At 35.2% G+C, this 22959-nt stretch overlaps 1 protein-coding gene across 6 annotated transcripts in view; it reads left to right on the top strand.

The window, feature by feature from the left end:
• Zdhhc15 (zDHHC palmitoyltransferase 15) overlaps positions 1–22959 on the top strand; it is a 195447-nt gene that overhangs the window by 52958 nt on the left and 119530 nt on the right. For 4 of the 6 annotated variants that reach the window (XM_004867489.3, XM_004867488.3, XM_021246495.2 and 1 more), the window contains exon 2: positions 12506–12532. The exons of the other annotated variants lie outside the window; for them this stretch is intronic. In XM_004867489.3, coding sequence (XP_004867546.1) covers positions 12506–12532 — 27 coding nt within the window. The remainder of the gene's footprint in view (positions 1–12505; positions 12533–22959) is intronic. 6 annotated transcript variants of the gene reach the window in all.

Raw genomic sequence — 22959 nt, 5'->3', positions numbered from 1 at the left:
GAAGTCAAATTGTCATTATTTGCAGATGACATGATACTCTATATAGAAGACCCCAAGAACTCCACCAAAAGTCTTCTAGACTTAATAACCAAATTCAGTCAAGTAGCTAGTTACAAGGTCAACACAGAAAACTCAGTAGCTTTCCTCTACATCAATGACAGACTCACTGAGAGAGAAATAGGGCAAATAATTCCTTTCACAATAGCATCCAAAAAACTGAAATACCTAGGAATCATCCTCACAAAAGAAATCAAAGACCTCTTCTCTGAAAACTATGGCACTCTGAAAAGAGAGATTGAAGATAATATCAGAAAATGGACAAACATCCCCTGCTCCTGGGTAGGAAGGATTAATATAGTGAAAATGGCCATACTTCTAAAACTGCTATATAGATTTAATGCAATTCCAATTCAGATCCCAGCAGCATACTTCATAGCCCTTGAGGAAACAATCCAGAAATTCATTTGGAACAAGAAGAGACCCAGAATAGCAAAAGCAATTCTAGGTAACAGAGACATGGCCGGGGGTATCACAATCCCCAACCTGCAACTATACTACAAAGCTACTGTGATAAAAACACCATGGTACTGGCAAAGAAACAGACTTGAGGACCAGTGGAACAGATTAGAAGATGCAGAAACAATCCCAGACACACTCAGCCATCTCATCTTCGACAAAGGAGCCAAACACCCTAACTGAAGGAAAGATAGCCTCTTTAATAAATGGTGCTGGAAAAATTGGGCTTCACCTTGCCAAAGATTAAAACTAGACCTGTATCTCTCACCATGCACTAAACTAAAATCAAAATGGATTAAAGATCTAAATATTAAAATAGAAACTCTGAACCAGTTGGAACAGAGGTTAGGTAGAACCCTTGAAGACATCGGTGTAGGAAAAGATTTTATGAACAAAACCTCAGTTGCCCGTGAACTAGCACAAAAAATCAACAAATGGGATCTCTTCTTATTAAAAGGCTTCTGCACAGCAAGAGAAACCACCAGCAGTGTGAAGAGACAACCCACAATGTGGGAAAAAATCTTCACCTGCTCTTCCTCAGACAAAGGTCTACTATCTTGAATCTATAAAGAACTTAAAAAGATCAAATCTCCCAAATTTAAAGACCTAATGCGAAAATGGGCATCTGAAATGAACAGACATTTCTCAGACAAAGAAGTAGAAATAGCAAATAAATACATGAAAAAATGTTCAACATCCCTGGTCATTCGAGAGATGCAAATGAAAACAACACTGAGATTCCACTTCACTCCAGAAAGAATGGCTGCTATCATGAAATCAACCAATAACAAATGCTGGTGGGGCTGTGGGGAAAGAGGAACCCTGTTCCACTGCTGGTGGGAGTGTAGACTGGTGCAAGCACTGTGGAAATCAGTATGGAGATACCTCAAAGAGCTAGGACTGGAAGTCCCATTTGACCCCACTATTCCACTGCTGGGGATCTTCTCCAAAGAATTAAAAGAATCATGCCACAGTGATATGTGTGCACCCATGTTCATAGCAGCACAGTTTGTAATAGCTAAAACTTGGAAACAGCCCAAATGCCCATCAACTGGAGACTGGATAAAGAAAATGTGTTTTTTTATAAAATGGAGTACTACTCAGCCATAAAAAATGAGAAATTAGAGACATTTATAGCTAAGTGGATGCACATTGAGGTGACACTCTTAAGTGAAATAAATAGGACACACATGTGTAAATACTGAATAGTGTCTCTGGTGTGAGAAACTGAAAGTGTAAATAAGGACTAAATGTATAATAGGTCATGTGAAATAGGAAGAAAAGGGGCAAAGGGGAAGGAAGTGGGAGGGCTAGGGAAAAGGATAGAAGGGAATGGGATTAATATGAGAAAATGGAAAAATAGGAACAAAATCTTTGTAAATAGGGAGGACTGAAGGGGTTGAAGGGAGGGCTGGGCAAGGGTGAAAAATAAGAACCAAGAGAGACTATGTAAAGGTGCAAATTTCCAATGATGAATGTCATTATATTGTGTACCTAAAATGTACCAATGATTAGAATGAATAATCGAAAATGTAAAATAGGAAGAAAAGGTCCAAAGGGGTAGGGGTAGTGGGAAGGGCAGGGGAAAGGAAAGAAGGGAAAAGAAAAATGATGAGAAATGGAAAAAATGGAAATAAAGTCTTTGTAAATAGGGAAGGGTGGAGGGGGTGAAGGGAGGGCTAGGAATGGGGAAAAAATAAGAACCAAGATGCATTATGTAAAGGTATAATTCCCAATGAGAAATGTAATTGTTTTGTATACCTACAATGTACCAATAAAAGAATTTAATACAAAAAAAAATAATATCTTGGCTGAAATAATACAATCTAATACAACCTAGCAACTGACAAACTGTGGTCCCTATTAGTTTGGTACCTTTAACTATATGAGCAAGCTCTACATTTTATAACAAAATCCAACCTAATCCAGGAGCTTGTATGCAATGAGTTTCCCTATAGTAGAGTGATTTTACCCTGGCCGAGGGAAATTTAAAAGGGATAGGCTACAAAACAGAAAGATAAGTGAAGGGAAATATTGTAGAAGCAAGGCTAGAGGGAAAACTATGAACACCCAAGCTTTGGAATACTGGAGACAAGGGCCAAAGACAAAGCATGAATGAGGAAGCAAAGGAATATTGAAGTGAACCAGAAAGACAAGGGACACTGTTTACTCACATGAAAGTATCATAAAGTAAAAAAAATCATAAAATCAGGAGAGCTAGTTAAGGAAAGAGAGAAGGAAGGTGAATAGAACAGAAGAAGAATAAATGTATAAAACCTAAAAAACCAAAAAAAAAAAACAACCCCAAAATAGAAAACTAATCAAGCAAACAGTGGTAAAGATAATTAAAATACTAAAATTCCTCTGGTGTCCACATTTCTGTGTTAATGTCTGAGACAAAGCCCGTAAATGTGCTGTGCAGCCCAGTTCTGTAGTAAGATCTGTGCTGAACATGGGGCTCTTTCTGGCTTTCTTGGGTGAGAACTAGTGCCCTTCCTCAGCCAGCAGCCTTGCAGATGTCTCTCAGTTGGAGCCAGTCTGAAGCTATTCCCAAGTCTGTGCACAGTTGGTCCCTCCTGAACTTTGCATGGACTCATGTGTTTCACACCTTTGATTACTTTCACACTCTGGCTGTATTAGAGGGAGTGCCTCTGTTATGCCTCTTGTTAGGGTTGTATGCTTATTTGTGACTATGGTCACAGTGCATGGGGTGTTTCCCCTTCCTGCCACTGGCCAAGACCACTTGCTTGGCTGCATCTCTGGTCATAGAGCAGAGGGAGCACCTCCAGTCTTTTGTAGTTATGGCCAGCCTTAGTGGTCCTGGATGGTCCTGAGTGTGGAGTTTGGCTAGGCCCAGTCCCTACTTCTTAATATAAATCCCTCAATCTGCTGACCAACTGCCAGCAGTCTACTGTGACTGGGCTCTCCTTCCCTTCTTCCTCTCAGGGCAGCAAAACAACCCTGGATCTGTTCTGCCATTAGAGTTCAAGCACGAGCCCCTCTACACAAAATGGTGACCCCATCCACCAGCTGCCCATCTGTGTGAGCTGTTTCACTTCACTTACCAACTATTGTTCCTGGGGGCATTTGGGGAATATTGTCTCTTGCTTTCACTACTGCCTCTGATTGTGCAAGACTCTCGCTATCCAAGTTCAGTCTCTATTTCTCAGTAAGCAGTGAAGTTGTTTTCACTGATCCTTGCTAGGGCAGGTACACAGCTGATCCACAGAGTCGTGTGCCCTCCTATCTGTGTCAGTAATCTCTTTCTTCTATATCAATGAATTCTATTTTCTTCTCCTCTGTCAGTTCTCTTGTGGTTGTCATGTACCCTCTACACCCTTGTTTTGGTCTCCAGGCTGTTGATTTCCAGACTATGGGCACTTTGTCTTAGAGAAGCTGTGCTGCCAGAATTCACCACTCCACTATTTTTTTCTCCTAACAAGTTAACACCAATGTAATAATATACAAAACAACTTCCTTTATACCTCCATCTCCCTTTATATTTTGTCATAAATTACATTTTTGTGCATTGTGTGCCCCTTAATGTAAATTTATCCTTGCTTTTGCATTTGTCCTTGAGACAATAACATTAAGTGAAGCTTAAATATGCCATGGATTCTCTTATATGAGAAACCCAAAACATAGATAATGTAAGAGCAAAATAAAAGATAGACAATAGGAAACAGAGAGATCTTTTACAAATAGGATGGGGAAGGGGGAAAGAGTGGAAGGGGAAGGGAATTAAAAAATAAGATGTGGGCTGGGGATTTAGCTCAGTGGTTCTGCCACCTGCCTTGCAAGTATAAGGTCCTGAGTTTGATCCCCGATACCAAAAAAAAAATGTGTCATGCATATGTACCAACTTCCCATGATTAATGTAATCATGTTCTAATAAAAAAATGTAAAATTATCACAAGTCAAGAAAAAAATTGTATAGTAAATAAACATCTTAAGAAAAACTGCAATACTACTAGTTTTTGTAATTAACTATGTAGTTATCTTTACCTTTGTTACTTTTCATGGCTTCAGTTACAGTTATGGTAATTTCCTTTTATTTTTCCTGGAAGACTCCTTTTGGCTTTTTTTATAGGACAGTTGTACTAGTGATGAACTCCCTTAGTTTTTTTTGTGTGTGTACCAGGGATCGAACTCGAACTTGGGACCTTGCGCTTGTTAGGCAGGTGGCAGAACCACTGAGCTAAATCCCCAACCCCCTTAGTTTTTGTTTATTTAGGAATATCTTATTTTCTTCATCAGGTTTTGATGTGTAGTGTTGCTGGATGTAGAAATCTCCATTGACAGTTATTTTTCTTTCAGCAGTTTAAGGCATTTCCCTCTCTTCTGACTTCTATGGATTCTGAGGGAAAATCACTCTTTTTCTTCTTGCTTTCCAGATTTTCTTTTTGTGTTTGCCTTTTGATAGTATTGTTATCAGTTTGGATATCCTTCAATTTATTCTCTGTGGAGTTTCTCATGCTTTTGGATGTTTAGATTCATGTCTTCTATCAAATTGGAAAAGTTTTCAGCCATCACTTATTTAAATATTCGTTGTGCTCTATTTTCTTCTTCTCTCTCTCTTTCTCTAGAAGTCCATACACATATAAAAATTTGTTAAATTATTACAGTAAAATACACATGACCATTAGTTCCTCTCAAAATGCTCTCCCTCATTTCAAACATACTTTTCCCCTTTTAGGAACAGTTCTGAAAGAACTCTTCCATGAGTGACTGTAGTTGTATTGTCATGATTGCCTCAGTGCCCTGCATCACTTCAAAACATTTAGCTATCATAATCATTTTCACTTTAGGGAAAAGTTAGAAGCCACAAGGTGCTAGATCCAGTGAATAAAGTGGAAGATGACACAGTATAGTATTTTTATGACCCTACCTTTCTGCTGGAAGGCACTTGGCAACAGCATTTACTATATATTTGATCACAGCTTATAAAGACACTAATGAAAGAGGACTTCCAGAACTGTTTCATAAAATGGTGAGAATGAGGGAATAAGTGTGTTCAAAGCATTGGGGAATATTTTTAGTGGGATTAATGGCAGTATGTCTTTTAGTGTAATAATTTTTTTTAAAAATTAAGCATTTACTATATATTTTTATTTCTACATATACATAAATCTTCATATTCCTATGTATATGTTACTACATTTGATGGTATCCAACAAATTTCATAGGTTCTGTTCATTTTTATTATTTTCTTATTCTCCTCCTCAGGTTACTTTCAGTTGACCTGTATTCATGAAAAAGGATTCTTTCTGCCTGCTTAAAACTGCTATTGCACCTCTCTAGAGACTTTTTTATTTCTTGTTTTTTTCAGTACTGGGAATTGAAGCTAGGGTTTCACACTGACCTGCACCCCCAGCCCTTTTTTAGTTTTTATACAGGAACTCACTAAATTGCTAAGATGCCTAGGCAGCGTTCAAACTTGTAGTTTTCATGCCTTTGCCTCTACTGTCTTTTTCATATCTAAAATTTTTATTCTTTTTTCTATCTCTGATTTCTCTCTTGATTTTATCTTTCTATTGTCTCTTTATAGTCTCTGCTTAGTGAGACATAATTATCCTAGATTCCTCCAGTTCTTTTTCCATTGGTTCCTTAGCTCTTCAAGAATATTTAAGAAAGTTGATTTAAGTCTTTATCTAAGTCTATTGCCTGGGCTTCTTTATGGAGCATTTTTAGTGATTTTTTTTTCCTGTTAATGGGCCACACTAGTTTCTTTGCATGCCTTCTGATTTTTTGTTGAAAACTCGACATTTTGAATGTTACAAAGTGGTGTGTTAGTGACTTTTCTCTAATTGCTGAGACAAAATACCCAACACCCAAAGTGTAAGGAGAAAGGGTTTATTTAGCTCACAGTTTGTAAAGGTTTCAGTCCATAATTGTCTGACTCCAAGGCAAGGTGGCACATGGCAGAGGGGTGTCACAGAGGAGAAATAATTCATGGCACTCACACAGTAGCAAAAGCTACAAGGAAACTTTAACAGCATCTTTCTGCTCCTTTTATCTTACCCATACTACGAGGATTAGAGTGGTGCCAAACCAATCAGTGTACTGGTGTAGTAATCGCAGGCCTTTAATCCCAGCATCACACACTCTAGATTCAGCCACCTCTGAAAAAGCCACCTATGACTGTATGAGGCTTTAGGGGGACATCTAGACCCAAATCATAACAAGTGGCAACTCTAGAAATCAGATTCTCCTCTGATATTTTTTGTTGCTGCCTATTGTGGATTATTTTTTGCATGTATAGCAGTTTTTCTTACCTATATTTTAAAAACCATATTCCTTGTCATGTGTGGTCTCTGAATTCTCTGTTCTTTAAAGATGAGGTCAGTTAGTGATTTCACAGAGATTTTGTGGATGCCTGGTTTAAAAAATAAAGAAAAAGAAGAAAAATAATGTCAGGCCTGGCCTAAACAAATAGGATAGAACAAATGAGTTGCTTTCAGCAAACAACAGCACCTTCTCAGTAAATAGTACAAATGAACTCAAAATGAAGTATACAACCCCCCTGTTGCTGAGAAGTTTAGTGACTACACACCTGAGCAGACAGTCCTTGGGCATCCAAATCATAAACATTCCTTATGATTAGAGCCCCTTTCCCAAAATCTATATAAATATAGTTTTTCTTCCCTGCTAGCTGCTAGAGCCTCCTTGATTTTTAGTTCCTGGTTTTAGTCCTTGTTCACTGTAATAAACTTTTCTTGAAAAGCCTGTTTAAATGAGTGGATTCAAGCACCGTCTATAACAATATAATCTCCCAGTCTTTTGTCGATTGGCTGTGTGTCAGATTACTCCTTCAACTCTCAAACATAAATTATTATTGTGCCTTTGCATTCACTTCTTGCTATACAGGACCTAAAGTTCAGCTAAAGGTGAAAGCTTAGAGTCTTTCCAGCTTTCTGAGTCTTCATCCTATCTTGGGTGTCTGCATGTCTCCTCACTTCTGTGATATACATGGTAGCACTTATAAACCCTCATTACCCTACCAATCTCCTTTGTAAACCTCCTTTACCAAGTTCTTTGTACTGTCCATTGACAAGTGATGATCTTTGCCCAAGGTTCCTGTGGTCATCACCTATGCCTCAAATACTTCTGGCAAAACCACCTAGTAATGTACCAGTCAGGCAAAACACAGAGAAGCTTTTGTGTTGTTTTTTGAGGGAGTCACCAGATGATTGAGGCTTACAACAATTCTTTGAGAATAAGATCCATATTCCTTCCTCTGGCATTAGAAACTGGCACAAGGACTATTGGAGTACCATCCCCATAGCCCCTACTGATGTGGGATTTGTAGGATAATAGGCAGTCAATTTTAAATGTCATAGCATTCACTTACTACAAAGTAATAGCCCTTTGACCAAGTCTTTCCTTCATCTGTTATAAGTTTTTTACCAGATTCCAGAGTATGGCAAAAGTTGATTCAGACAGTTTTACCAGCTCATTTGCTGCACTTAGGTAGAGATGGAACTTTAGAATTCCCTACTCTGCCATTTTTTGTAACAATAGTAGGCATTCTGAGGTTAAAAATAAATGTTCTAGAAATTAATTCTACTCAAAAGGCAGAAATTCTTCAAAGAGAATCAGAGGGAAAAAAACAAAAAGCTACAAGGACCATTTTCTAGAAATCAAGTTTCTACAGAAGTAAAAGCTATCCATTTAAGCCTATATGAATTATACTACATATTACCACATCTAAAATACTTTTATGTAAATCATCCATATGTCAAACATCTAAATGTATCACACTTGACTAGGAAGATATAATACAAAACTTCTAATTATTTGGTACCAGGGATTGAACTCAGGACCTTGCACTTGCGAGGCAGGTGTGGTGCCACTGAGCTAAATCCCTGGCCCACTTGGTGAATTTTAAAAATACAAATTCTTGCACCTCTATCCAGAGGTTTATGTGAAGAGGGCACTGCAATCTATATTATTATCCTGCTTCTTAAGTAATTAGTAGGATTATCCAGGTTTAAGAGTAACAGAATAAAAAATAAATTAATGATGAGTATCTATGATCCAGAGATGTAAATGTAGACTGGCACTATTAGCTTGCTTCTAACAAGCAAAGTATAATCAGAAATGTATCTCAGTTCCCTAAGTGAAATTCTATTCCCTTTCTTAATCCACTATCGAAGAAATATCTAAGGGGAAAACTGGAAATCAAAATCATTCATTTTGATATTGAATAAATCATTTTAAACTATCATATGTAACTTTAGGTATCTATAATTTTTTAAGATTACACTTATTTTACTCTAAATTTATTGTAAAACCTAACCTTATCTAACAATTCACCGTTTTTAGAAAAGTAATAATTATGTACAGATTATATGCCAGGCACCCAAGTATTTAACACTTCTATTATCATTTAAATGTTATAATAACCTGATAACATAAATAATTTTATCCTCATAGGTGAGGAAACTGAGATACAGACTCATTAACTAACTTGCCCTAGGTCAAAGAACAAGTGACAGACCAAGAAGCTAAATATATACTAAGTATGTGCTATACATTAATACAATAAATTCCCTTCCCAATCATGTCATTAATTCAGAGAATTTTATGTTGTGAAGAAGCACTCATTTCACTGAACTCCTACATTTTTTAACTTCCTGCTGTCCTTTTACAAGTCCTTTTGAAATATACTAATTCATTAGCTACTTCCCCTATGTGTCTATTAAGTACCTCAAATGTAGCATCTGAATTGAGATGTTCTTGAAGCATAAAATGCACACCACCTTTTAAAAAATTAGTACAAAAAAGAATATAAAAATCTCAATAATTTGTGTGTGGATAAGATGTTAAAATGAAATTTTTATACATTTGATTAAATAAAATATATGATAAAATTAATTTCATTTGATATTTTTTAGCTTTTAAAAATCTACTAGAAATTTTAAACTACCTGATCTCATTATGCTTCTATTTCAAAGCCCTGATGTAGAGTTTTTTTCATGTCCTTTCTAGTATATTTGTTCATCATCCTCATTAGGCCACAAATTAGGTTTATTCTACTTGTACCCTTCTCTGAAAATACAATATACATCTACTTAAAGGAAGTCATGACATATGCTTTGGTTTAAACCCAGTTGTCTGTGATGAAGAGCTAGCCTGTATGCCACTTTTCCATAATTTTCTTCATACCTCATTGCAAAGAATAGGTAAATAGATGAGAGATAGAGAGGAGAGACAATGCAAAAAACTATTTGATGATAACTCCAGTCAAATACCTCCCTAGTAGTAAACTGAAATTTGAAGAAACAGAATAGATATAATTCCATATATCACCACATTACTTTATAATCATATATGACAAGTTACCCCCTAGAATTGGTTAAATGTACACTTATCCAAGAGATTCATGATAAAGGATTCATTTTCTAAAAGTTCAGTATGACTCTTATAACATTTCCATTTTAAATATGGTTATAGTATTTTAGCCTCTTCCTTTAATAGGACAGTACAGTATCAGAAAAATGAAAGAAAGGAAAAAACTACTGAGGTAAGTGCTGCAATCTTTTAGAATAAGACATTTTCTCTTGCAGAAGTAAATAACTTCCTTCCAACAAGGAATTTTGCAAGAAAATAATTTTCCCTTTGACTTATTGGATCCTCACAGAATTTCAAGAGGTGAAAAGACTTTAAAAAGCAAGTCTACTGCTAAACTAATGTCTGAAAGTCCTCTACAATATTTCCAAGTATTTGTAATGGGAAACTTACTTCTTCCCAAAACTGGTGATCATTGTCACCATCTTCCTCTTGTTCTTCCTCAACATTATCTTTTCTTGTATTGAGCTAAAATTTATTACCTTGAAGCTTTTATCCATTGATTGTGTCTGTGCTCTTAGTTCATGTAAATCAATCCCATTTACAATATAAAGATGGTTATTCCATACCTGGAGAATTCACTACTTCTCACTCCTTCTATTTACACATTGTCTCATCCCAATATCTAGAAACACTAGGTTATCTTCTCTTACCCATAGCACTGTAGCAGACAATCAAATGGGAGATAGGACCTTTCCTTCTTATTTAAAAATGTTTAAAGTTATATAAATAATATATGCATGTATCAAACATTTTATTATACCCCGTTAATATGAACAACTTTTTCGTGTGTCAGGTTAAAATAATAAATAAAAGCAAGTGTCCAGGCTGAGGTAGAAGGAGGTACAACAAAGATCAGCTATGTTTTATTAAGATTGGTGTCCCAACAACTCTGTTCTCTCTCACTCCATTTTAAAGAGACATTAGCCCAATTTAAGGCCTCGTGGAACCAATTCAATCATGCAACATGCTTGTGCAAAATCATAAAATCCCAAGTTGATCCAATGAGACTTCTTATTCGCACTATTTATATTGTCAGAATATGTTCTTCTTGAAGGGATTTAGACTAGGATTCTTTAACTGGAAAAATAAACAAGGACTTTTTAGCAGTCTCTAAGCTAGTGTATTAGAAAATAGAAAAACATTATGTGGTCAAATTTGTAGCACAAATTATAACAGTTTTAACAATGTAAATTCAAATGATCACTAAGAAAAGTACTATTTAAAACTCTAAAATATTCTTAACATATCAAGAGAGAGTATGACTGATGAAGATCCTGAAAGAAGAACACCTAGAACATAGTTTATATCACTGTTTGATTTTTCCCCATTTTTCTTACCCTTCACTGTTGATTATTATGTACAAAAACAATCATACTTTAACACCTTCTCAAGATTGAGAGCCATGTCTTGTAATTTCTGTTTAACTTAGCATTTAGTATAAGTGCACACAGATGGTAGTGCTGAATAAATACAGGTAAGCTTTATTTTATATAAATGGCATTCTGAACAAAGGTAAAGAATAGCTCACAGTAAGCTGGCAAGGAAAGTTTGAAAGATAGACACATTACGTGGCAAAAGTTCTGGAGGCTAGATTTAGTCCCAATTCTACCACTAACTTGCTCTATGATATTAAGCAAATCATTTGATACTGCTCCAGTCCATCCCCCTCAATTTGTAAAATAAACCTGATAATTACTAAAGTTTATTCTACTTCTGATATTCTGTGAAATCTTAGTTCAGATATAATAATAATACATTGCATTAAATACCTATCTTGTGCTAGATACTATGCTAAGCAACATTGATATGTATTAACTTATTTAATTCTCAAGTAATCTTATGAGGCAGGTACTGTTATGGAAGTTAAGGAACTTGCTCATTGTCACAGAATGGCCTTTTAACTCAATCTTATTTCAGAGATGGCATTCAACATCCACTCTATATTACCTCCAAATATATAAACAAAGCTGAGTATTCTAATACATCCCACAAGTGAATTCTTTGGGAAAGTAAATAGAAGATCCCTGACTTACAATGGTCCAACTTAAGATTTTTTATTTTATGGTGGTCCAAAAATGTACCCATAAAATCATTCTGTTTCTCGCTTTCTGTGCAGTATTCAATAAATCACATGAGATATTCAGCATTTTATTATAAAATAGGCTTTGTGTTAGATGATTTTGTCCAAGTGTAGGCTGATGTGTTATAAACATGTTTGAAGAAGTCCAGACTAAACTGTGATGTTCAGTAAGTTAAGTATATTAAAAGCATTTTCAATTTAAAAACATTTCCAAATTCAATTAGGACGTAACCCCATAGTCAGTTGAGGGCCACCTGTAATCACCTCCTGATTTATCAGCTTTGAAATTCTTAATGCTATGCAGTATAGCTTATGTGTTCCTATTTATCTTTTTTTAAGGTTATACCTGTATTATTGAATGAATGGAAATTCTTAATTGAAGGTTTGAGATGGAGAAAGAGAGCCAAGAATGGAATCTAATCATCCTTGCCTTTCTTCCTCTTAGGATAGTATTATCATTGTATAAATTGCTCAACAATGATGCTGTGGAAAATAGAAAAACATAAATATCACTAATTTTGATCTCTCTTGCTCTCTCTCTCACTCTTTTCACAGTGACTGTTTTGAGCCCAGCAGAAAAAGGTAAGTAGATGTTGTAAATTATATTGGTCAGGACTGCTTTCTTCTTTCTATCTAAAAGTAAATTATATAAATGCTTGTAAATTGAGCAACTCTCCCAGAAATACTCAGGTGATTGGAAAGTTTAGGATGATGGTTTTAAGGAAGCTTAACAAGATGTACAGCAGAATGTAATTTCTATGTCTCTTTGGCTATAGGAAAGGAATTGGAATTACCAGGATGTATGGTAGTGAAGGACATAGGTAACCAATCTGTCTGCCATAGTGACCTTATTCCAGTAATGACAAACCTTTTCAAGCTTTCAATGATGCAAACAACCTGCTGCAACATGCAAGTCATAGGTTCATCATCACTGCCTATACCTTGGCTCATCACTATTGTCCTAAGTATCTGGCATTTCTTCCCAATTCATTCACTCTTTAAGGGATAGAGTAAAAGCCCTAGAGAGGGCTGCAAAGGCCATGTTCTTCATCCCATCATAGTTCCAGTATATATATGGTGCTTGTCTTTATTCATCACCACCATTTGGGCTTCATCTGCAATTTATGCCCGGTTTCTAAACTGCAGTGGACCCTTGACTTACAAATTCAATTTGTTCACAAGGGCTGATTGTAACTCAATTGAAGGCTCAGGCTCCTCTACACAGCCTTCAAAGTCTCTGTCCTGTATGCAGGCAGATCTCAGTGTCCTTAGAGAGACATTGGCCCAGGATTTCTCAATTAACCCCATACACGCGAGGATGTTGTAATGTTCTTTCCAGAAATCTTCAAAGGTTAAATCTGTATCTGAGACCACCTGGAAGCACAAGCAGCCAGCATTCAGGTCGTAACTCAAGACTTTGTTCATAAGTTAAGACTAAAATTCCAGTTGTAACCCAAGTTGTTTGTATGTCAGGCCGGTCATAACTTAAGGGTCCATTGTATAAGCTAAGATTCTTAACAAACTTTTACCTTTACATTATTTTATTAGTAATAGTCACAATATTTTTGTAGCCACTTTGTATTGTCACTTTTAATTCTTGCTTCACAGGAATTAATTGCTATAACACATTAACTCATATTATGCTGTTTTAAAGCTCTAGTTTGCTATAGTCATGTAATAGAAGCATTGGCTATAGAGACAACAGAACAGTGTGCTTAGGAGACAATAGACTATTATATTTTAAAATGTGGGTTCTAGTAGTTAAAAATGTGAGTTCTAGAGTTAGAATTGTGGATTCAAATTCTGGTTCTGCCATTTTGTAATAAGTTATTTTACATCCTTGTGCTTTCATTTGTATATGTAATAGAAATATACTACCAAATTCATAGAGTTGTTATAAAAATATGCATTCATGCATATAAAGTATTTAGAATAGAAGTGAACAAAGCACATTCTCATGACTCAATCAATGTTTGCTACTATTACCATTAGAGTAAGTCCTAAATTGCTTATTGTTTGTTTGTGTGTTTGTGTGTGTATGTGTTCCTGGGGACTGAACCCAGGGCCTTTGCACTGAACTATATCCCAAACCCCTTTTTATATTTTACCTTTTATTTTGAAATAGGGTCTTGCTAAGTTGTCCAGACTGGGCTTGATCTTTCAGTCCTCTTTCCTCAGCCCCAAGTAGCTGGCATTATAGATACACACTACCATGTCTTGTTGCCTTTTATTCTTATGTATGGTTCTTAAGGCCAGAAATCATATTTTATATGCAAATATTAAATCATTATAAATAAATATTTTTCAAACAAACTTTGAAGACAAATTGAGTGATGGCTTAGATGATGTTGTACCGTAAGAGAAATAACAACAATATTCTTCTTATTACGGAAAACTACAATTTATTGTGCCAGATACCCTGCTAAGTATTGTATATACATTATGCCCTTCAGTACTTATATCAACACAATGATGTATGCATTCTTCTTTTTTTGATGTATGCATTCTTATGTCCATTTTATATGGAAGGAAATTGAAATTTAGAGACATTAAATAACATATCTCAGGTCATCTAACCAGTGAATGATAGTATTCAACTCCAAAATGTCTGACCTAAACCTTATGCCTTAAGCAAACCTGCATTTGCATTTTACTTTTCAATTTAATTTTAATTAGCTTAGTTCCTTACTCAGAAACTTGATGTTCTATTGCTTTTTTTCCCAGTGTCTAAAATGCCATATGTTCACATTTGCATGTTATCAGTGAACTTAACTACACCGATGTGAAGTACCATTTGTAAGCCTGACTCAGCTTGACACTTTACTGGTAGTATCAATCCAGTTGCCAGGATTTAAGTTCTCTAGGAGATTCTTGCAAAAATATATGACTTTTATTGCTTCTTCTGACTGTAGGATTTTATGATCCCAAATCACTTTCTCACAATAGTTCTTGAATTTATCGACACAATAAAGAATAAGATTAGTATAATGGGACAAAGCACAAGGAGGCAAAAGATTTACACTGCAGTTCTAATACACATTTACTAACTCTATGACCTTGGAAAGTAGCTCAACTGTCTGAACTACCATTTTTATAAAATGAATCTAGTTTAATAACATCATATGGATTTATTGTAAGCTAGTGAAAATATGCAGCATTAGTATGCTTTTTAAATGTTAAGTATTGACAATGTCAGTTGTTACTTTTTTATATGTCAGGATTTGTTACTATAGCCCTAGAAAACTAATGCAGCTGAATAAACTAATACAACTATTACCTGATAAATTTCAACCTATAATGGACTGTTAAGAGAATTGTAACAGTAGCAAATAAGCAAAGACTTTTGTGTTAGATCTACCTGGAATCAAATCAACTTTGCCAAATACCAAATATATAAAATTGGGGAACCTAACCTCTCGCTTTTTCCTCTGTGAAATAAAGATAATAATTGCCTTTCATGGTTATTTTGAGCATGAATGAGATGATATTTGTAAATATCTGAACATAGTGACTGGCACATTATAAATACAAGATAAATAGTAGCAAATATTATTACTGTATGATTGTTAATATTAGAGATGGCCTGAAAGATCTTTCTTCTAAGATGTATAACATACTTCAGGACCATAATTCCTTATGATTCCTATTATGAATAGATTGTTAAAATACATACATTCATATTGTATGGCTAGAACAATTGAGGTTCAAAGAAATAAAATATATTGTCATAGTCATGCTGATTCTAATGTACAGAAAGGACTAAAGCCCAGGTTATCTGAGCCACAGTTCCACATATTATATGTTGGGTCAACTTTGATTATATAGGACTCAGAAATTTTTAAGAGATTTTTACCTTTTTTCCATAGATTATACTAAAAACATGATAATTATGCATTTCTTATTATTTCATAAGTGTATTGCAAAGATGATCTCACTTCACCCAGCATAATACTATCCACATTTAGAAGCTCTTCAATACAGAAACTTCCTGTCTCTATTCTTGAAATGAATATCTGGGTTGAGCTAGATGTTATGAATTTAATAGAGGCCAACAATGTATGAGCTAAGAGATGAACTTAAGAATGAGATGGACATTAGGCACAACCCACCACACAATCCACATAAATTAAGAATAATCCACTGTCCACAGTTGCTCATCTTTAGAAATCATTTTATTTTATTTTTCTGGTACTGGGAATCAAACTCAGACCCTGTGCTTGCCAGGCAGGTATAGAAATCATTTTAAACAGAAGCTCAACTTATTCTCTGCAAATTCATTTGTAGTTTTAATGGATTTATTACTAAACTATTGGGTTTCTTTTTTTAAAGTAAAAATGACTATAATTATTTACCTCCCCTTAAATCGATGTGGTTCCTGAGTATTAAAATTGTTTCAGGCCAACTTGAGAACCCTCAAAATTCATACATGAAGTCCTAACTTCCAGTTCCTCAAAACGTGACTATATTTGGAGATAGGACCTTTAAATAGATAATTAAGTTAAAATGGGATCATTAGACTGAGCCCTAATCCAATATGACTGGTGCCCTTATAAAAGAAGGAAGACCACATGAAGACACAGGGAGACATCCAGCTACTCTCCCTATTCACAACAACTATTGTTGTTAGTTTGATTTGTGTTTTTCTAGATATGTTTTCCTGCATTTATATACAAACATGTTGATATCGGTTATATGATATGTAGACCTCCAAATAATATAAGGGAAATATTATAACTCTCAACCTGCTAGATGTCTGAAATGCTGAGTTCGTGTTCTCTAAAATTTAAGACTGAATTCTAGGAAAAATAGAAGTTAAGAGTAGGAAGAATTTGTGGAGAGAAAAATAGCTTCTGTCTAAGGAGACAGAAAAGGGCCTAGAAAATGGGTTACCCAGCGACCCTGCAAAGAAACAAGGTGAGGAGGGTTCAAGGTGGAACAAAACTATAGTCAGCTAATAAGATTACAAGTATAGTCATTTAGGTAATGTTGATCCAGTGGGAAATTACAAGGTGGGTATGAGGTGGGACAAAACTGTGGTCAACCAATAAGATTACAAGTATAGTTGTTTAGATAATATTGATGAAATGGGGAAGCAAGTCACTTGGCAAGCTTACATGAAATGAACAAGGACTTTTAAAGAAGGAATGGGCTCATGATGTTTTGGTTCACCACCCAGAGGATTGATACCTATTGAGAATATAGTTACCTCTATTTATCCCTAGGGGAAGTATGTGAGTGTAGTAGTTCCTAATCCTGACCTTCAGTAAATTGGCCTCAATTGTCTTCTGTATTGACTCCCTCAGGGGCCCAGTCCTGTCTAACTGCCTATAATATATCTAATTAACTTAGCTGTCTACAATACCAACACATTCAAATGTGGATGTTGAGTAAAATAAAATATCAATCTAGGAATTCAGAATAAGTGTTTTGCTAAATGTTATGAAATCTAAAATGGAAAGACATCAAAAGACAAAACATATTTTTAGATCTCTTTGAGTTTTTGTTTTGTCAGTTTTGAGATATCATTTACATTCAGTAAGAGTCACTCTTTTTAAGTGGCAGGTTGATGAATTTTGACATACATATACAGTGATATAAATATCATCACAATCAATATCTAAAATGTTTGCATTTCCCCAAATTATTTCTTCTGCCACATTTGCAAACAATTTTTCATTCCTTACACTTGGTTACTAATGATCTGTTTTGTGTCCGTTGTACTTTTCCCTTTTTCATGTCATATAAATTGAATCATACAGTACATAGTCCTTTTTTATTTGGCTTCTTTCACTTAGCAGTATAAATTCTTTTTTTTTGCAGTATAAATTCTTTTTTTAACTTGAATTCTTTTATTGGTACATTTTAGGTATACAATACATTTACATTTATCATTGGGTGCTTGTACCTGTACATGATGTATCTTACTTCTTATTTTTTCCCCATTACCTGTGCGCCCTTCACCCCTCCACCCTTCCCATTTACATAGACTTCGTTTCCATTTTTTTTCTTTTCTCATAATTTTTCCTTTCCATTCTTTCCTTTCCCCATCTCCTCCCACCACCCCTACCCCTTTGGACCCTTTCCTATTTCAAAGTATCAATTATTAGTTATTAAACCTTTTAATCCTTATTTACACTCTCAGTTTCTCACACTAGAGAACCTATTTGGTATTTACACATGTGTGTCCTGTTTATTTCACTTAAGAGTATGGCCTCAATATGCATCCATTTAGCTGTAAATGACTCTAGTTTCTCGTTCTTTATGGCTGAGTAGTACTCCATTTTATAAAAAAAAAAATCTTTATCCAGTTTCCAGTTGATGGGCACTTGGGCTGTTTCCAAGCTTTCACTACTACAAACTGTACCACCATAAACATGGGTCACATATATCACTGTGGTATGATTTTTTTAATTCTTTTGGGAAAATACCCAGCAGGGGAATAGCTGGGTTAAATGGGACCTCCAGCCCTAGTTCTTTGAGGTATCTCCACACTGATTTCCACAGTGGTTGCACCAGTCTACACTCCCACCAGCAATGGAGAAGGGTTCCCTTCTCTCCACACCTCCGCCAGCATTTGTTATCGGTTGATTTCCTAATAGCAGCCATTCTTTCTGGGGTGAAGTGGAATCTCAGTGTTGTTTTCATCTGCATCTCTCGAATGACCAGTGATGTTGAACATTTTTTCATATGTTTATTTGCTGCTTTTACTTCTTTGAGAAATTTCTGTTCATTTCAAATGCCCATTTTTGAATTGGGTCTTTGAATTTGGGGGGTCTGATTTTTTTCAGGTCTTTATATATTCTAGATAGTAGCCCTTTGTCTGAGTTACAGCTGCTAAAAATTTTTTCCCACATTGCAGGTTGTCTGTTAGCTCTGTTGGTGGTTTCTCTTGCAGTGCAGAAGCTTTTTAATAAGATGAAATCCCAGTTATTGATTCTTTCTGCTAGTTCCCTCGCTATTGAGGTTTTGTTCATAAAGTCTTTTGCTATGCCAATATCTTCAAGAGTTCTACCTAAATTATCTTCCAGCAAGTTTAGTGTTTCTGTCTTAATATTTAGGTCTTTAATCCACTTTGATCTTAGTTTAGTGCATGGTGATAGATATGGGTCTAGTTTTAATCTCTGGCATGTTGAAATCCAGTTTTTCCAACACCATTTATTAAATAGGCTATCTTTCCTCCAATGAGGGTGATCGGCTCCTTTGTCAAAGATGAGGTGGCTGAGTATGTCTGCAGTTGTTTCTACGTCTTTTAATCTATTCCACTGATCTTCGGGTCTGTTTCTTTGCCAGTACCATGGTGTTTTTATCACAGTAGCTTTGTAGTACAGTTTCAAGTTGGGGATTGTGATACCCCTAGGTATGTCTCTGTTGCCCAGAATTGCTTTTGCTATTCTAGGTCTCTTCTGGTTCCAAATGAATTTGTGGATTGTTTTCTCTAGTTCTGTGAAGTATATTGTTGGAATTTCAATCAGCATTGCATTAAATCTATATAGTAGTTTTGAAAGTATGACCATTTTCACTATATTGGTTCTTCCTACCCAGGAAAAAGGGATGTCTTTCCATTTTCTTTTATCCTCCTCAACCTCCTTTTTCAGGGTGCTGTAGTTTTCAGTGTAGAAGTCTTTTGCTTCCTTTGTTAGATTGATTCCTAGATATTTCAATTTTTTTGGATGCTATTGTAAAAGAAATTGTTTCCCTAATCTCTCTCTCAATGAGTCTGCTATTTGTTTATAAGAAGGCTATTGCTTTTTGAGTGTTGACCTTGTATCCAGCTACTCTACTGAATCTGTCAATTAAGTATAGAAGTCTTTTTGTATGCATTATAAATTCTTAAGATTCATCGATATTGCTGCATATATGAATAGTTTGTCACTTTTTATTGCTGAGTAATATTCCATATTACAAATGTACCACAATTTTCTTTTTCATTAACCAGTTTAGGGATATTTGGGTTGTTTCTATTTGGGGCTCTTTAGGATGAAGCTGATAAAAAATATACATATAGGCTGGGGATTTAGCTCAGTGGTTTCGCCACTTGCTGCGCAAGTGCAAGGACCCGAGTTCGATCCCCAGCACCAAAAAAAAAAATACATATAGGCCTTTGTAGAAATACTATGTTTTTTATTTCTCTTTAGTAAATAACTAGGAATGGGATTTCTTGGTTATATAGTAAGTATAGGTATGTGTCTAACTTTATAAAGAACTGTTAAATGTTTTACAACATTGTTCTATCATTTTGCTTCCCCACCAGTGATGTAAGAAAATTCCATTTTTTATTACTTCTTGTTTTCAGTTTGTTACCTTTGTCATTCATTCTCTTGTCTATGAACTGGTATCTCCTTGTGATTTTAATTTGTACCTTTGTAATGACAAATGATATTAAGCATCTTTTCATGTACTTGTTTGCCATCTGTACATCATTTTTGAAGTGTCTGGTTAAGTCTTTTGTCCATTTTATTGAGATTTTGTCTTATTATTGGATTATAAGTGATCTTTAAGTGTGTGGATACAAGTTTCTTTTTTTTTTTTTTAAGAAAATCAGATTTCTTCCAGTAGAACAAAATTAGAATCAATGGAAAGAAGTTGAAGTAGGCATATTTCTATTCAGTAGGACTGCCCCAGGCTGGTTCCAGGAGATGATATGTACCCCATTACTTAAGGTGTTCAGACAGAAGCCAAGTGACCACTTTTTAGTAATAATGTAAAGCAGACTCCTGTATCTTCTAGACTCTGTACCAAGTAGCATCTGAGGTTGCTTACAACTAAAATTTTATGCTATTAAAATAAATCAAATCAATATCATGTTAAGATAGAAGACTTATTGGTTGTATCAACAAAAGGTAATACCTTCTGAGGGAGCCAACCTGGAATTTGTAGAACCCCCACCAGTTCCCCAACCAGTGAGTGTTGACTCACAAATCTCTAGCCATCATGTGTACAATAGAGATTGTCTGTTCCAATTTTGAGTTCATTGTGAATATTCCTGACAATGTAGAAACAATGGACTGTATTTAACCTAAATTATATGTACAGAATAATGATATCCTCGCTGTCCAAATATTATTTCCCAAAGGATGTTGCCTTGTGCACTTCTTTATACCCAAGATGAATGAATCAACAAATGTTGGAGTAGACATCAAGAGCAGTACTAAAAACAAACCATTCTGTTTTTAACAAAGCCATGATGTGTCTGTCCCTGAATTCTATGTAATTTTTATCATCATATCTCAGAAAACAAATCACTAATATTTAAGAGGAAGGGAGGGAGAGAGAAAATAATGTTTATTAAATTCTTAAAATATATCAGATACTTCCACACATTTAAGTCAATTTTCACAACAACATTACCAAGCAGTTATTTTAATTTTATGTATGTTACCTATACATATCTTTAAGTCTCATATATATATATATATTATATGTACACATACATCCCCACATGTACATATATATGATTTTTTTAGTTTTATTCTAAAATACAAACAAGGCTCTTTAGGATTATGTCAACATAACTCCCTGGATTTTTGTCTGTAAATTTTTCTCTTTTTTTTGATATATGATTTTATACGCATACACACACATGATTATTGCCAAGGTTAACCAGCTTCTTGGCAGTTATTAAATGGCAGATCCAAACTTCAAACCCCAGTCACCTTCTTATTATCCACTTAGGTCCATACTCTCAGGTTCATTTGCTTGCTGCTGATGAGATCAAAGAAGACCATTTATTTGGTGAAAAAGTAAAAGAATTTATTCAAAGCTTGCTCCAAGGTAATAGAGGGGCCCATTTACCTCAAATCATCATTTCACAGTGTATAGGTAGGTAAAGGTCTTTAAAGAATTAGACTGTAGGCTATGGCAACCAAGAATGCAGTATGCCTTTTTCTGGAGTTAGATTGCCAGGTGGCCAGGTATCAGAAGGAGTGTGCACAATGTATAACCTTAAAATGTCAATGTGCTCTGAAGGATGGCTTTATATCTGAGACCTAAGAAATTATTACAAATGTATTACATATTGACATCTTTGTTTCTTTACTTAACTAGCAACGTATGCTATTTTGAATTCCCCTCCCCATTTGTCCCCCGGGCTTGCTTATGTCTAACTACCTGCCTAATAATGAGGCCAGCCCATACATCAATAATACATTGATGTATGTAATAATAAATTGATGTATTGGCAGAGATGAAGTAATTGTCTGCCAGGATGTTGAATTAGAGCTTCCTCCTTGCAATGGTAGTCTGGGTAACCAAAAGGTCTACAGGGCCTATTTCTTTATCATAGTTCTTAAACCTGTGAATGACCACAGAGAGTTACTAGATTCTTGACTTCATTTCATATTATGCTTAACAATATGCATTCTAATGACCTCTCTGAGTGATGTGGATGCAAACTGAAATTTGAAGATCACTAAGAAAAAGAGCTGTGGAATGGGAGTGAAAAAGTCTGGATTTCAGTTCCATTGTTTCTGTGACTTCTTTGTGTAACCATGATCAATTCACTTGACCTATCTGGGCCTCAGTTACCTCTCCATGAAATGAGGGCACTGAAGTAGATTATCTCTGGCATCTCCCCCAGCTCTAAGATTTTTATACAATGTATAGTGCCTGCTTCATCAACCTACTGAATATCTTTGACTTAGTTATTGATCTCCTCAAGATCCTTAATTTTTCACTGATGTATAAGTATACATAACTTATATGAATTACTGGAATACAGAAATGAGACCCAAATTTTTCCAATTTTACAATTCCATAATTAAACCAGTAATTAATGTGCCATACAACCTGGGCGAATTTAAAGTCCCATAATTCCCATCTAACCCATTGGAATAAAAAATATATTCAGTACTCTTAAAATACTGCCAAGTGTAAGAGTTTAATTCTCAACCATTCAGGTGGTCCAAATTGTCTAACTTCATTAACCTTGAAGTTTTATTGTCTGGGATTTAGAGAGGCAGGTGCTTAGTCAGGACCTGGACCCTTAGTGATTGATGGGTAGGTGTTCCTTA

Source organism: Heterocephalus glaber, unplaced genomic scaffold (assembly GCF_053883595.1).
Source record: "Heterocephalus glaber isolate CG9 unplaced genomic scaffold, H.glaber_assembly_v1.0 deba00001613, whole genome shotgun sequence".
Lineage (NCBI taxonomy): Eukaryota > Metazoa > Chordata > Mammalia > Rodentia > Bathyergidae > Heterocephalus > Heterocephalus glaber.
This window is presented reverse-complemented; position numbering and strand designations above follow the sequence as displayed.